The sequence below is a fragment of the Amaranthus tricolor genome, chromosome 8 (assembly GCF_026212465.1).
Source record: "Amaranthus tricolor cultivar Red isolate AtriRed21 chromosome 8, ASM2621246v1, whole genome shotgun sequence".
Lineage (NCBI taxonomy): Eukaryota > Viridiplantae > Streptophyta > Magnoliopsida > Caryophyllales > Amaranthaceae > Amaranthus > Amaranthus tricolor.
The window spans coordinates 26707635-26721367 of NC_080054.1; the positions used below are offsets into that span (position 1 = coordinate 26707635).

Below are 13733 nucleotides of genomic sequence, written 5' to 3' on the forward strand. Positions count from 1 at the left end.
AATAATAGAAAATTAAATTATTGTATTTTGTCGTTTTATGGTTGGATGACTTCTTAATTGGCGAGTTTTTAATGACGTAATTATTTAATATTTTAATAACTTTTAAAGATTTTACAATTTTATTTAATTATTTTTGAATTAGTTTTAATAAATTTCTTTTATATACGAATTTAACATACTTATATTAAAAATAAATTTGACATTACTAAAAATAAAGAGGTTCGAATCAAAATCATTTTATTTATTAGAACTTGTGAGCATACATAAGTGAGCATACATAAGTGAGCTTTCTTCGTTAGGTACTTTAAGAAAGTAATGTAGAAATAAATAAATAAATAAATAAATAAATAAATAAATAAATAAAATAAAATAAAATAAAATAAAAAAATATTAGGATTTTAAGTAGTAAACACCCATTGCTCCCTCATTTTCAGAAAAAAAAATCAGCTTCCCTAACTCCTTTCTCCCTCACTCACGGCTGTCCCTTGCGCCGCAGCCCTCACTCACGGCTGCCCCTTGCACCACAGCCACCGGCAGACACCTCCCCCCTTCCACGAGCAGCCCCAGGCAGCAGCATAACAAGCTGCGTGTTCTTCTCCCCACCAGCAGCCGGCTGCCCCTGTGTGCCGCCAGCAAGACAGCAGCCTTGTGGTGGTCTCCACCATCCCACACGGCCTCGCATCACCACCACAAGAACCACCAACCCCTTGACCCATTTCCTAGTTCCACCCCTTGTAAGAAATCTCTCACTTTTCTAATTGATTAATTTATTTTTTTTCTAATTAGAATCTACCATATTTATGAGTTGTGTGTTGATTGTATATTAGTTTCATTGAATTTGAGTATGGGTAATAGTTAAAAGGTATTATCTTTGAATATGAAATAATTAGGGTCTGATTTAGAGATGAAATTACTAATAATGCGTGTTTTATGCTATATTTTGGTGGTGTGATGATTGATTGAATAAACTTAAAGTTGTTTTGAGACTTAGTCGATTGATTGTTGTTGTAATAATTAGTAATGTGATGATTGTAGTTGGCTATGAGAGTGATTTTTGGTGGTTAAATTGAGAATAGTAGTTGCTAATTGTTGTGGGTTGATTGTTGTGGGTTGGTTGTTGTGAATTACAAGTACTCTTATTAGGTTGTTATTGAAGTCATAATGCATAATTTTATTAAGGCCATGAGAATAATACCAACTTTTTGTAGAAGGTTGTTAAAGTTACTTGTCGTGATGTTTGATCATAGTTCTTTCTAGCTTTGGAGAAAGTAACAAATAATATTGTGATTCGATAACTCTAAGATTTGTCTTATCGTTATATTAGTGTTATATTAAAGTTCTAAGGCTTAGTTGTGATTAGTTATTTTTGGATAATGCGAACCGATATACTCCAAACTTGTTGATGTGAAGAAATATTCACATATACTTTTACTTTTAAATTGATGAAAAGACTTGTATTGAATGAGTTGTGTGCGTGCTAGAGTATCGAAAACTCATGTTGAATGGATGATAGTGGTTACTTTAGTATTTAGTTGGCATGACAAAGTAGTTAAGAGAACTTATTAGTTCTGTTCCTAACTTGTATAGGTTCCCAGTTTATAAGAGGAAAGTAGAATCTTAGTTGGGTGACTTTTGTAAGTTTTGGTCGTGCAGTGACGCTTACAGGTGCGTACACGCAGTAATTAACTATCATATTCATTGTTTCATAGTATTATCAATATTTCGTGGTTATATGCATCGTATTAGAATTATAGAACGCCAGAAAGTAAATTCTGCTATCGAATAATCATAATAGTGATATAGGCAAGTAGAATGAAAGCATTAGGAGACTATGAGAACAAACTCCTAAATAGTAGAGAACGCATCATGGTTGTGTGTGGTATCGAAGTGATTTCCTAGTTATTAAGCATTGATTATGATTAGTTGGCGTGACTCAACTGGATTATGTCCGGTTGATTTAGTAGTCTCCTAGGTGAGATCCGACGGGATCACCGTAAGGGGGGTATGAGCATACTTTTGTCATTTGTCGCCGAGTGGCCAATACCGCCCCTTGACCGAGGTGTTACCATGCGGGCCTTGCAAACCCTAATATGGTGGCCTCTTCACTGGATTGGTACCCTAGTGTGTTGGTTTTCCTGAAGGTAAGACCTGAGAGGGTTAGCTGGAGGGGATATGAGCTCATACTTTGCCATGGGCGCCGGGTGACCGATAACGCCCTTGGCCGTGTCACTATGCCATGAATAGAGAAAAGATCCACTACCTTTGAATATGCTTTGAGGGATTAGTAGTTGAAGAGAAACCATGGTTAAATATAAGTGTTTAGTCAGATGAGTAGATTCGTATTGCTGTGCTATGTCATCGTCTATTCCCTTGTTATATGATTCTAATTGTTATAAATTCATTGATTACTGATGTGTATGTGTTTGTTCATGACTTTCTATGATGTTCCTGCTATGATACATTTGACTTTGGTCATTATGTTGAGCAGCAGGAGGATCATAGCTTGGCATAACAGGTATAAGAGCTTCTTTTGCTTGGCTTTGGGGAAACAGTGGAGTACGGTTATAGCAATTACTATACGATTATCCTGACGTTGTAGCTCTTATATTACTTGTTAAGTTTTGAGTTGTATAATTACTTTTTTTTTGAGCCATGTGATTCCTTGTGAATTTATAGTCCGTTGCGTAGTTTTTCTGGATGTATGATCGTAAGAATAATTCTTTTGTATACGTTAACGTTGGAACCACGATCCGTGTTGGAATTAGAGAATTGATGAGCCGACGATAGTTCATCTCGCCGTGACACCTTTTGGAGGGCTTTGATATCTTCGATTTGTTTAGTTGAATTACTCCATTTATCGATCTATGTTATATCTTCAATTTCAGCAGAGATGCTTTTGAAATTTCCACTCACTCACCTTTTTAAGTTAATCTCTAACATTTATTTAAATCCTTTTCTTTTTCTTTTTATGTTACATCCGAATGTCCGCCCGTCCTTCACGATTTTGGTTTTGTTTAAGGGGATGAAAATTCAGGGGTGTTACGTTACTGAAGCAAACTTTTATTTTATTTAAGATTTGAGTTATAAAAATTATAGGTTTATATAAATAAGTATATTTATACTCAATCAAAAAATATTATATTTTCAATGAGTTAATTGTTTTCTTAAATATCGAGTCAATTATTAAAATTTTTCATATCAACAATAGAAAAAAGACGGGAAATTTTTAATGAGAAACGTGTCCTATGTTGTTACTTTATTATTATATTTAAATTATTTTATTGATAGAATACTTTGTTTATTATGAAAAAAAATATTCTTTTTTTATGATTGCATCATTGAAATATTTTAGATGTTTTTTTATCAATATATTATATTTTGATGTAATTATCATGTATGATTATAAAACATTTTTAAAAGAATTATAAAATATATAAACTGAATAAAATATAATATAAATTTTGAGCTTAAGACTTAAGATTGTGCATATGTTAATAGAAAATTAAATTATTTTATTTTAGTCTTTATATGGTTGGATCACTTTTTAATGAAGTAAACTTTAATTTTATTTAAAATTTGGGATAAAAATAATTATAGGTTAATATAAGAAATATATTTATAGTCAATTAAAAAATATTATATTTTCAATGAGTTAATTAGTTCATTAAATATCAAGTCAATTATTAAAAGTTTTCATGTCAACATTAGAGAAACGGCGAAATATTTTTTAATAAAAAAGCGACACGTGTCTTAAGTCATTACTTCGTTAATATATTTTATTTCATTGATAAGCTATCGCCTCAAAATCTCTTATAACCGTCAATAATAATAAATTGGTTTGAAAAAATAGTCAAAATTTGAAGGTGACATGATTAGTCACTCCAATGCCCCACGCCGTTCCCCTCTTCTTCCACACACCACAACACACCAATCACTATCACCATTATTATTATTATTATTATAAACATTAAAGCACATAACTGTTTCTTTATTTTAGTTATTTATTTACCAACACATTTATGGAGTTTTATCTCAATCAAATTAAACAGTACAAAATTAGATTATCACCTAACCCTTTCAAGTCTTTCAACCCACTTAAAAGTAGTTTAATTATTTGATCTAAATAATCAAAAACTCAAAATTCAAATTTCTACCCTGATACCCGTACGTATCCATACCCAGATATCCATATCCGTATCCGTATTCGTTTCTTCTGCCATTGAACAGCCAGAGGAAGAAGAAGAAGAAGTATCATCATATTGCTTGTCAACTACGGCTATTTTCTGTTTGCCTTTATAATCATAATTCCCATTATTCTTATTCTTTACTTTTTTAGCCTGCCTTTTCTTCCTCTTTCTGTCTACTTACATCATAAAAGGCGTTAGACTTTCATGATTATGGTGTTTTTTCAACTCCATGTCTCTTCAACTTCTTCAACTTCATCCATGGCTTCCCCTTTTTCTGTAAGTTTCTTTTTCCACTTTTACTCCTGCTACTTTTTTTTCTTTATTGATTGATTTTATGTGGGTAACTGTCGAAATTCAAGTTTTGATTTTTTTTTTTTGTTTAGAGATTTGGCAATTGTTTCCATGAAAATGAAAAGGAATTTTTTTTGGATTAATCTGAAAAGGGCAATTTTATTTTGGAGTACAATGAAAAGGGTAAATTTTATTTTGGATTTAAATGAAAAGGGCAATTTTTTTGGAGTAAAATGAAAAGGGCAAGTTATTTTTGGATAAAAAATGAAAAGGGTAATTTTTTTTTGAGTAAAATGAAAAGGGCAAGTTTATTTTCGATTTAATTTGAAAAAAATGAAAAGGGTAGTTTATTTATTTATTTATTGTTTGAGAGGAGAATTGTAGTTTACTTTATACTACTATTAATTAAGTTTTTGGATGAGAATGGATAATTTTTAATTTTTTTTATCGAATTATTAGTAAAATTTCTGTTTGTATAAGTAATGAAGAATTTTCTTTCTTCTCAGGTAAATGCTTTCTCAGATACAAAGAACAGGTTGTATATGTACAGAATTTTGATAGGAGTGTCTCTAATTTGCTTCACTTACTTCATTGGAACTGCTTTAGTTGCCAAAGATTACAGAGAAGTTAGATTCTGTACCCTTTAGCCTTTAAAATCTCTTTGTTTTTCATTAAGTGTATTGTAGAAGTACTCTATATACAGTGCTGTTTCTGACAATATTCGGGCCCTAGGCGAAAAAGAAAAACTGGGTTCTTGTATAAGTAAAATTTCTGGTTTTTTTTCTCCAACTTAAATATACGAATTTAAGATCATATAATGATAAGATACAAAAATTTAATCAAAAAACTGATTTTAAATAATAAGGATCTACTCAAATTGAGCCCGTCATGAGTTAGACCCTGGGCGGTTGCTCCTAAAAACTACCCCAGGAACGGCCCTGTCTATATAGTTGTCCTTTTGTTTGCAAATTTGCTTCAAGATAATTAATTTTTGGGTCATAAAGATTGGAATTTTCTGATTTGTAATGTTTATAGCATCAAGTCCCTCTTATGATAGACCCTAGTTCTTTGGAGGTGGGGGCAGAGAGATTAATCGTATTGAATATTAATTACCATGAGCTAGTGTAAAATATCCTGCCTAAAGGTTTTTTTATTTTACTGTGACGAAATATAAGCCGATCTATATGTGATATTGCAAAAGGCGTACCACGATTCATGACCGATTCCATGGTTGTGAGCTTGTATTTTTGCGCTATGCCACGTGCTCGTCAATTTGTTGAAATGTTCACACTGGTGCGATTGAATCGGAAGTTGGCTCTTATAGGTATGTGAGTGGATGACTAATTGTTGAGGTGAGGTGTTTGACCGTGAGTTGTCTTAAGGATGGATGCAATAGTTGTTCATGTTTAGAGCTCACATGTGCTATGGTATGGTGTTTACGCATAAACCATGAAAATTAGATTTTGGTGGTTTGTCTGTTCTATTTCTATGTGAGAAGTTTGTGAATGCATGAATGTCATCAGTTTGTTCGATAAATCGTATAGTAGCAGTTAGCTATGTTAATGGGACTCGGGTACTCATGTTGGATATGGGTGCATGTCCAAGTTTCAAGCTCTTCTATTTTTTGAAGAATGTCAATGATTTTGACCTAAAATGAAGTGTCAAAGATCTTACATGGGCACTTGAGGTATAAATGAAGAATGCAAATTAGACTTCTATTGCCTTAATATGGTAATAGACCCATACGGTTGTGGCACCTAGTTTAGCTTTATGCGCCTTCACTAAGTAGGGATTTTGGGTATTTCATCAGTCATCGGCTTGCCTTTTCCAAGCTAAAATTTGGATCATGTTTGCTTGTAAATGACACTGCCCTAGGGCTAAAACTATCAGTTTTAGCTTTTGGTTAATTTGATTCCTTGATATGATATCAAAAGCAAGCATGACGAAAGATCATAGCTTTGAATCTCCTCTACTCCTCATTACGTTAAGTGAAATAATTAGATCTGTGTATGAGGAGGGCATGCACCGCATTTCCAAGCTTTGCACTTCCTAATACCAAGACCAATACACTTGCTTTGAGTTTTCAATCTCATCCGCCGTTTCAGCCGTAACTTACCACTAACTTTTGGATGAGTTGATTCCTTGACCGTTAAAATCGAACTGAAATAGTCCTCAGAATGGAAGATGCCTTACTAGCTTACTTTTGTCCCAACAATTCATATTGTGCAAATATTAGAAGCACCTTCTATTCTGATTTTTTCCTGAATAGCTTTCACCGACATAACATGGAGTTTCAACTTTCAACTATACCACAAAGACAACGGTGTCAGAGCCCTAATCCCAAAAGACTTGAATCAACAATGATATGTAGTTTGATTGTGCACTTATTTTGTAATAGCTTGTGATTAAATCTTTCTGATTATATCACTCTTTGCAGAGAATATCAAAATGGCCAATGGAAATGATGGGTTCTGCACATAAACAAAAATCCAATTTTTGTAAGGTTAGTTGATTGAGTATTTTTTTTTTGGCATGCCAGATCTTTCAACTATTATTTCAAATGTTAATCTAGTTGAATCTTAGAATCAATGTAGGCCCCAAGGAAGTGAAGCATTGCCTGAGGGAATTGTTGTCCAGAAATCCAACCTGGAAATGCTACCCTTATGGGATTCCTCCTTAACCAAGGTATGTAGTATGCTATATTACTTGGACTCTTTATTTTGCTTCACGTACCCATGTCCGATCCTTGATACTCGGACATTGGATTGACAATCACACACTTCATTTTAGGCATAAAATAGAATATTTAGATGTATCCAACACTTGGACACGTACTAGTATCCACTATCCAGCATCATTACTCACGTCCAATTAACATAGGTAGTATGCAATAAACTATTGGTTCTAAATGCGAGTTTTGCATTATTGAACCATGTCATTCGATAACGAACTGAGAAACAGACACGAGGCATACTTTATAAGCAAAATTAGATGTTATTTGTGATTAATTTGATAACGGACTTGTACACAATAAGACCGGCATAAGAGAAGAGTTGGCTGCATATAAACCTGATGAGGTTTTCTTCTAAAACCAATTGGTAATAGGAGGAGTAGACCGTCAAGCTTATATGGTAGTCAACCTCTTTCTAATTCTTCGATGTGGGATCACATCTGAGTTCTTTTTCCAACAATTTGATGGATGATGCCTTTTGTTATGCAAGACCGTAAATAATTAATTGGTAGAATTTGTTGAATTAATCAGTAATTTACTTTAAGACAATATTTAGTTGCACTAAAGATTTCCATTATGTTTTCACAAATTCTTGTATGAGACGGTCCCACCGTGTGACATGCCTCATATTTGGGATAAGTAGCCCAATAATAGAAACTTTTAGCTTATGGGCTTCTTGTTTTGAGGTCGTCTCACCGTGAAAGGGTCTCATACAAGACGGGCTGATATGTTTTTATGTTTCGGTTTTTTAGTGTGTTCGCTTCATTTGGTTATTTCAGGTGAACTTGAAGCCTTCTTTAAACTTGTTGGCAATCGCAGTAGGAATGAAGCAACGGGGGATAGTAAATAAAATCGTCGAAAAGGTGATAGCTTATGATATATGACGAGTTTTGTCGCACTGCTTATTCATTATGCTTATCATCAATCCTTGTAATGCAATTCAGTTTCTTTCGTACGACTTTGTTGTCATGCTCTTCCATTACGATGGCATTGTCGACAAATGGAGTGAGCTCAAGTGGAATGATCGTGTGATACATATTTCCGCTAAGAACCAAACAAAATGGTGATTTTCCGATCTATAAAGTTCTTTATCATGGTGTACGCGATGTTTAGGAAGTTTGCTATGGGAATGAATTGGATTTTGTTTTGGTGTAGGTGGTTTGCCAAGCGTTTCTTGCATCCCGATATAGTGGCCGAGTATGACTATATATTCTTATGGGACGAGGACCTTGATGTTGAACATTTTGATCCGAAAAGGTAAATTGTCACGTTTAATTTTCGATAGTACTTTCTAGAGTAGTATTTCGGATCGCCCTTCTGACTAGCATCTTGAAATTCCAAAAGTTTTGTTGGTTTGCAAACTTTCATCATGATCGTACCCGGTGTATCTCATTTAGAGGTGTCCTAAACAGACCCGACGACTTGATATTCATCCGACTTTGTAACCGGACCCAATTTGATCCGACTTAATAATGAATTTACAATTATGTAAAAATAAATGTGGACACAAAACCTGATTTTGAATCGACTGAAACACTTGACCCGAAATTGACCTGATGACCCGAATGAACACCTCTAAATTCCTATTAATAGGAATTATGTTCAGGGTCTGGGGAGTGAAGGACAACGGCAACTCATACCGTTATCAAAAGATATAACAAAGTTGCGGCTAGTGAGACCCTCGGTTTGTTATCAGACCCAGGTAATTTACATAAAAATGAATTTAATTTTACAAATTTGTCGCAGGTACATCAGCATCGTTAAGAGTGAAGGACTAGAGATATCACAACCAGCTCTTGATCCTGTTAAGTCCGTCGTTCACCACCCAATCACATCTCGTAATAAAAATGGAAGAGTACATAGGTATGGGATACCAGGTTTGATGAAATGATCTAGTGATAAATTATAATGCAACTGACCAGCAGTAAAAGATTTGTTCTATTACCTCATTTCAAATATTTTCCGGACAATGAGTTAGGCTACCAAGTTTTATTCTCATTACCACAATAGGTTTTGTGAGCAAGATAAGTTCAGTTGAGGGCTAATAGTTTTACATATGGAAAGATGGTTGTATAAGATTACTGATATCAAGTGAATAGGACATGCTCTAAAATTCATCATCCCAATGAGTCCCACTTAATGCATGGTCTGGGGAGATGGGGAATGAAGGCAGATCAATACCCTCATGACTAGGAAGTTGTGATCGAAGGGAGCCCCATAACTCGAGTATGGCACATGAGGAACTTGCAAAGGAAAAGCCTGCAAGCAAAAAACATCACCATCGAAGAAGACAAAAGTAACCATACTACAAGCAGACTAAAAAAAACTAAGAGACTCACGCACGCTCTTAAATTCACAATTTCAAAACTCAGGGTCAGTCCCGCCCCTCGCTTTTTTGTTGGCTGAACATAAGATTTTGTTATGCCAATAAGGTACTGACTTCGGAGTACACAGGACCGACCCTGAGTTTTGAGAGGCTCAGGGCAAGATGACAATTATGGACCCCTAATTATTATATAGAAGTGGAAGAGTAGGAATATCAAGATTAGATAAGTATGAATTTTGGTAAGGCTTGTATAGTTTTTGGGATGGCCCAGGGCACGGGTCCTCTCGCCCCCTCATAGGGTCGGCCCTGGGAGTACAAGTACGAAAAAGTTGTTTTTCTTTTGAACGGACATTCTCTCCCTCCTTGACTTCGTCCCTTTTTTGGGTACCAATTCCTAGATACTTTTTTTACACATCTTTTTTCTGAGTGAGCAGAAGATATTACAAATCAAAAGGAAGTGGAAGATGTGATGAAAACAGCACTGCCCCTCCATGCATAGGGTAATCATCTTGAATTATGCAATTTGGTTTATATGAATACAGTTTTGGTTGTGAATTTTTCGTGCTTTATAGTAAAGATTCTGTTGATTTATGCACTAGGAATTAGGGTTTCTATACTCATTCTTGTTTAAAATTATTGATGCAGCTGGGTAGAAATGATGGCACCAGTCTTCTCTAAATCGGCTTGGCAATGTGTGTGGTACATGATCCAGGTACAGGCTTTTTACCGAAAAATGCAATTCGAACTTGGCTTCATTTGGGATTGTTTCTATTTACTGTGAACATATAAATAGAAGTTTTTAGAAAGTCTTGTTGATGATTCTATATGCATTAGCATAGTCCAATAACAAGGTTGCATCACGAAATAAAACGGTAAAATAAGCATTTTTATAAAAAAAAATACCTAAAATAAGTGTGTTGTTGTCCGAGCCTAAAGTCAGGTTTGTTCGCTGTTACTAACAACGAACAATAGAAAAAAATTACTTTATTTGCTGTTAGTAACAATGAACAAAGGGGGACAATATCATAACGTTTGAAGGGACAAAAAAATTACAAACTATGTTTGTTTGCTATGACTAACAACGAATAAATTATTTGTTGATTTTTTTTTTAAGTTATGACATTGTGCCTTTTAACAAAGTAAGTTTTTTCTATCATTCGCTGTTTTTAACAGCGAACAAACCTAATCTTAGGCTCAGACATGAAGACGCTTATTTTGTGAATTAAAATTTTCTGAAGCTTATTTTGGGTATTTTTTTATAAAAATGCTTATTTTATTCAATCTTTCGTTGCATCACCGCATTGCAATTGTATCGCAAGGATATTTTATTTATCGTGACCGAAAATTAGGCCGGATTGACCGCATGATCCATTTCGCGATTGTGACCGAAACCTTATTTAGTTGCCAAATGATTAATTATTTCTTTTTTTTTTTTTTTCTCATTTTTTTGCTTTTAAGGTACTTATCATCTATGTTTGGCTGGGTCATTTGGCTGCCCTGCCTTAGAAATTGTGATTTTGAGCTAAACAATTGATTTCTATGTCATGCAGAATGACCTGATACATGCTTGGGGCTTGGATAGACAACTCGGTTATTGTGCACAGGTGATCCTTTTTTTGCTGTTATTAAAAGCTTCAACTACTACAGTTTTCGGTGCCGCTAGCTGATTTTTACATTTGTTCTTATTTTCAGGGTGATAGAACCAAAAATGTTGGTGTAGTGGATTCTGAATACATAGCTCATCTTGGACTACCTACACTTGGTGTCATAGACCAAAACAAGGTGGGTGTTCTTTACATTTATGATAGGAGCTGTTGCTTATACAACTACTACAACAATGCCAAAGCCTTAATTCTAAAAGATTGAACTCGGGTACATGTATTAATAAATTAATGTCAGTGTAGGCGTCCATGTGAATTTTTCTTTTCCATTCATTTCGATTTTCTACCATCTCGACCTGTAGTCTAAATTAGTGTCGTTCTTGGCATTTTATGGATCCTTGGCAAACTGAAAGAAATGGGCTCTCTCTATGGAGGATCGATTCTAAACTATAACGGGTGTTTGAAAAAATAATAGGCATACTCTACATATCATAATTGTCGTTATAAATGTAGACATGTTATATACTTCATAATTTTTTAAGTGTATTTCATTTACCAAAATTTTCTGATATCAAAGCCCTTTTTAATTTGAGCTCTATGCAAATGCCTACCTCGCCTATAGTCAAGAACGACCCTGGTCTAAATCTTTCATATTCTTTTCCGCTCCCACTTTCCGGGTCATCTTCAGTCTTCCTCCTTGAACCCGAGGAAAATGATATGAAGGATTTGAACTTATTTGACATATATTGCTACTATTTTGAATTTTTCACTTCATTTAGTTACTAAACATTCTACTAGAGCCTATTTAGGACAACTCTATTGTTGTAATCAAGGCTTTGACATTTGTTGTACATTCTGATATGTTCATCTGTTCTTACTCAATGCTACATAATTTCGTGAATTTTTTAATTTGTAGATATATTTTCATTTAAAATCCCCCATTCCGATCACAATATGAAATATCCTTTCTAACGAGGTGTTTTATCTATTCGATTGATTTGCAGGAGTTATCAAAGCCCGTAAGAGTTGATAATCGATCTGCTGTAAGTTCTGTGCTGCGTTAATTGATATATGTTATCAAGTTCATTTGGAGGATTTTGTTTAACTATTTGCCAGTTTCATTTTGTCCAAGTGCAAATCTTTTTAGGGCTTTCTTTTTTTTTTTTATCGAACTTTAATTTACTTATTTTCTATTGAATCAATTTAGAGGAAAATAAGTACTTCTAATTAAGGTTCTTCAACGATATTCATAGGTTGGTCTAGGAAGAAAGTTTTAGCTCCCCCTCGTGAATAGGGGTTTAATTTTTATCACCTGAAGGAAAATCAATTCTCGTTCCCCTTTTCCCCGTTGCCCCAAACTAAAAAAATAAGGTTCTTCCGCCAATTAGAATCGGAACAATTGGAACACAAAAAGAGTAAAATATTCTAGCCAAAAACATAGAAATATAACATTCTATTACTCCAACGCCACGAAATGGTTCCCACGTAAATGGGATTTGGAGGGTGGTCGTTGAGTAATTTTTCCAACTTATTAAGAGGAAAAAACAGATTGAATTGGAACCCTGATTAAATCACTCGGCTAAAGCGAACAGAGTTTTTTTTCCTCTAGTCTACCTTGGTGCTCAAATATACTTAACGCAGTTGTACTGAAATTAAATATTATTATCTTCATATATTATTTCCTGATAATCAAATAAAAATAATATTAATAAGAATGATTATATTATTATAGGTGAGGAGACAATCATTCATTGAAATGAAGATGTTTAGTGAAAGATGGAATGATGCAGTGAAGAATGCAAAGTGTTGGACTGATGTATACAACAAAACTGAAGAACAAAGTAAGTTATAAGTCAATTTTGAGTTGCAAGAAGCCAGCCATATGTACAGGCATATACATATACACATTTTTTGTATTGCGTCGTCTTTCTTGGGTCGTGATTTATTACTGTACATATTATTTTATTTGATCATGTCATGTGTAAAAGAAAACAATTAAGTAAGATTTTGTTGGATTCTTTTTGCTTGTATAGTTTTAAATATTTTTATTTTTTAAAGGTATTTCTATCTTGAAGTAGTGTATTGGCAACTATCTAGAGAGATATATTGCATGAATTTTGTTAAAGAGGGTGACACATTTTCTTTCCTAGTTGATTTGGAATTTCTAACGGGTAATCCAACTAATTTTGAATAAACTGAAACTATATATATATATATATATATATATATATATATATATATATATATATATATATATATATATATATATATATATATATATTGCGAAGTTTCAGTGAGAACTAAATTTATATGAGAATCATTCCGCGTGACAAAAAAATGTTACTTTTATATAGAAAAGGTGTTACTTGTGGACAAAAAAATGTTATTTCTATTCTAAAAAATAAACATAATACAAAGATATATTTTTTCGAAAAGTAATATCTTTTTGGGTAAAAAGTAATATCTTTTTGTGAGTTTTTTTCATAATTTTTTTAACTTTTTGCCTAGAAGTATCATCTTTTTTTTAAAAAAAGTAACACATTTATAGTAAAAAAGTACACATTTTTGTAAGGCAGATTGGTTTTTACGGTTAGGTT

At 33.6% G+C, this 13733-nt stretch overlaps 1 protein-coding gene and 1 long non-coding RNA gene across 4 annotated transcripts; both read left to right on the top strand.

The window, feature by feature from the left end:
* The first annotated feature begins 427 nt into the window (after positions 1-427).
* Positions 428-2930, top strand: LOC130821186 (uncharacterized). Of its 3 annotated transcripts, XR_009045305.1 has the most exons (3): positions 428-734; positions 1588-1665; positions 2489-2930. It is a non-coding gene; the product is annotated as an uncharacterized LOC130821186 (long non-coding RNA). The 3 variants fall into 3 exon arrangements; XR_009045304.1 differs by having other exon boundaries at positions 1588-2930; XR_009045303.1 differs by lacking the exon at positions 1588-1665.
* A 926-nt stretch (positions 2931-3856) lies between these two features.
* LOC130821188 (uncharacterized) lies at positions 3857-13193 on the top strand. Its single transcript, XM_057686873.1, has 14 exons — positions 3857-4463; positions 4985-5104; positions 6916-6981; positions 7062-7163; positions 7989-8072; positions 8154-8272; positions 8365-8466; positions 8956-9072; positions 9970-10035; positions 10181-10247; positions 11086-11139; positions 11228-11317; positions 12141-12179; positions 12869-13193. Exons 1-14 carry the CDS (start codon positions 4392-4394, stop codon positions 12986-12988), a joined length of 1218 nt encoding a protein of 405 aa, XP_057542856.1. The 5' UTR covers positions 3857-4391; the 3' UTR covers positions 12989-13193.
* The last annotated feature ends 540 nt before the right edge of the window (positions 13194-13733 follow it).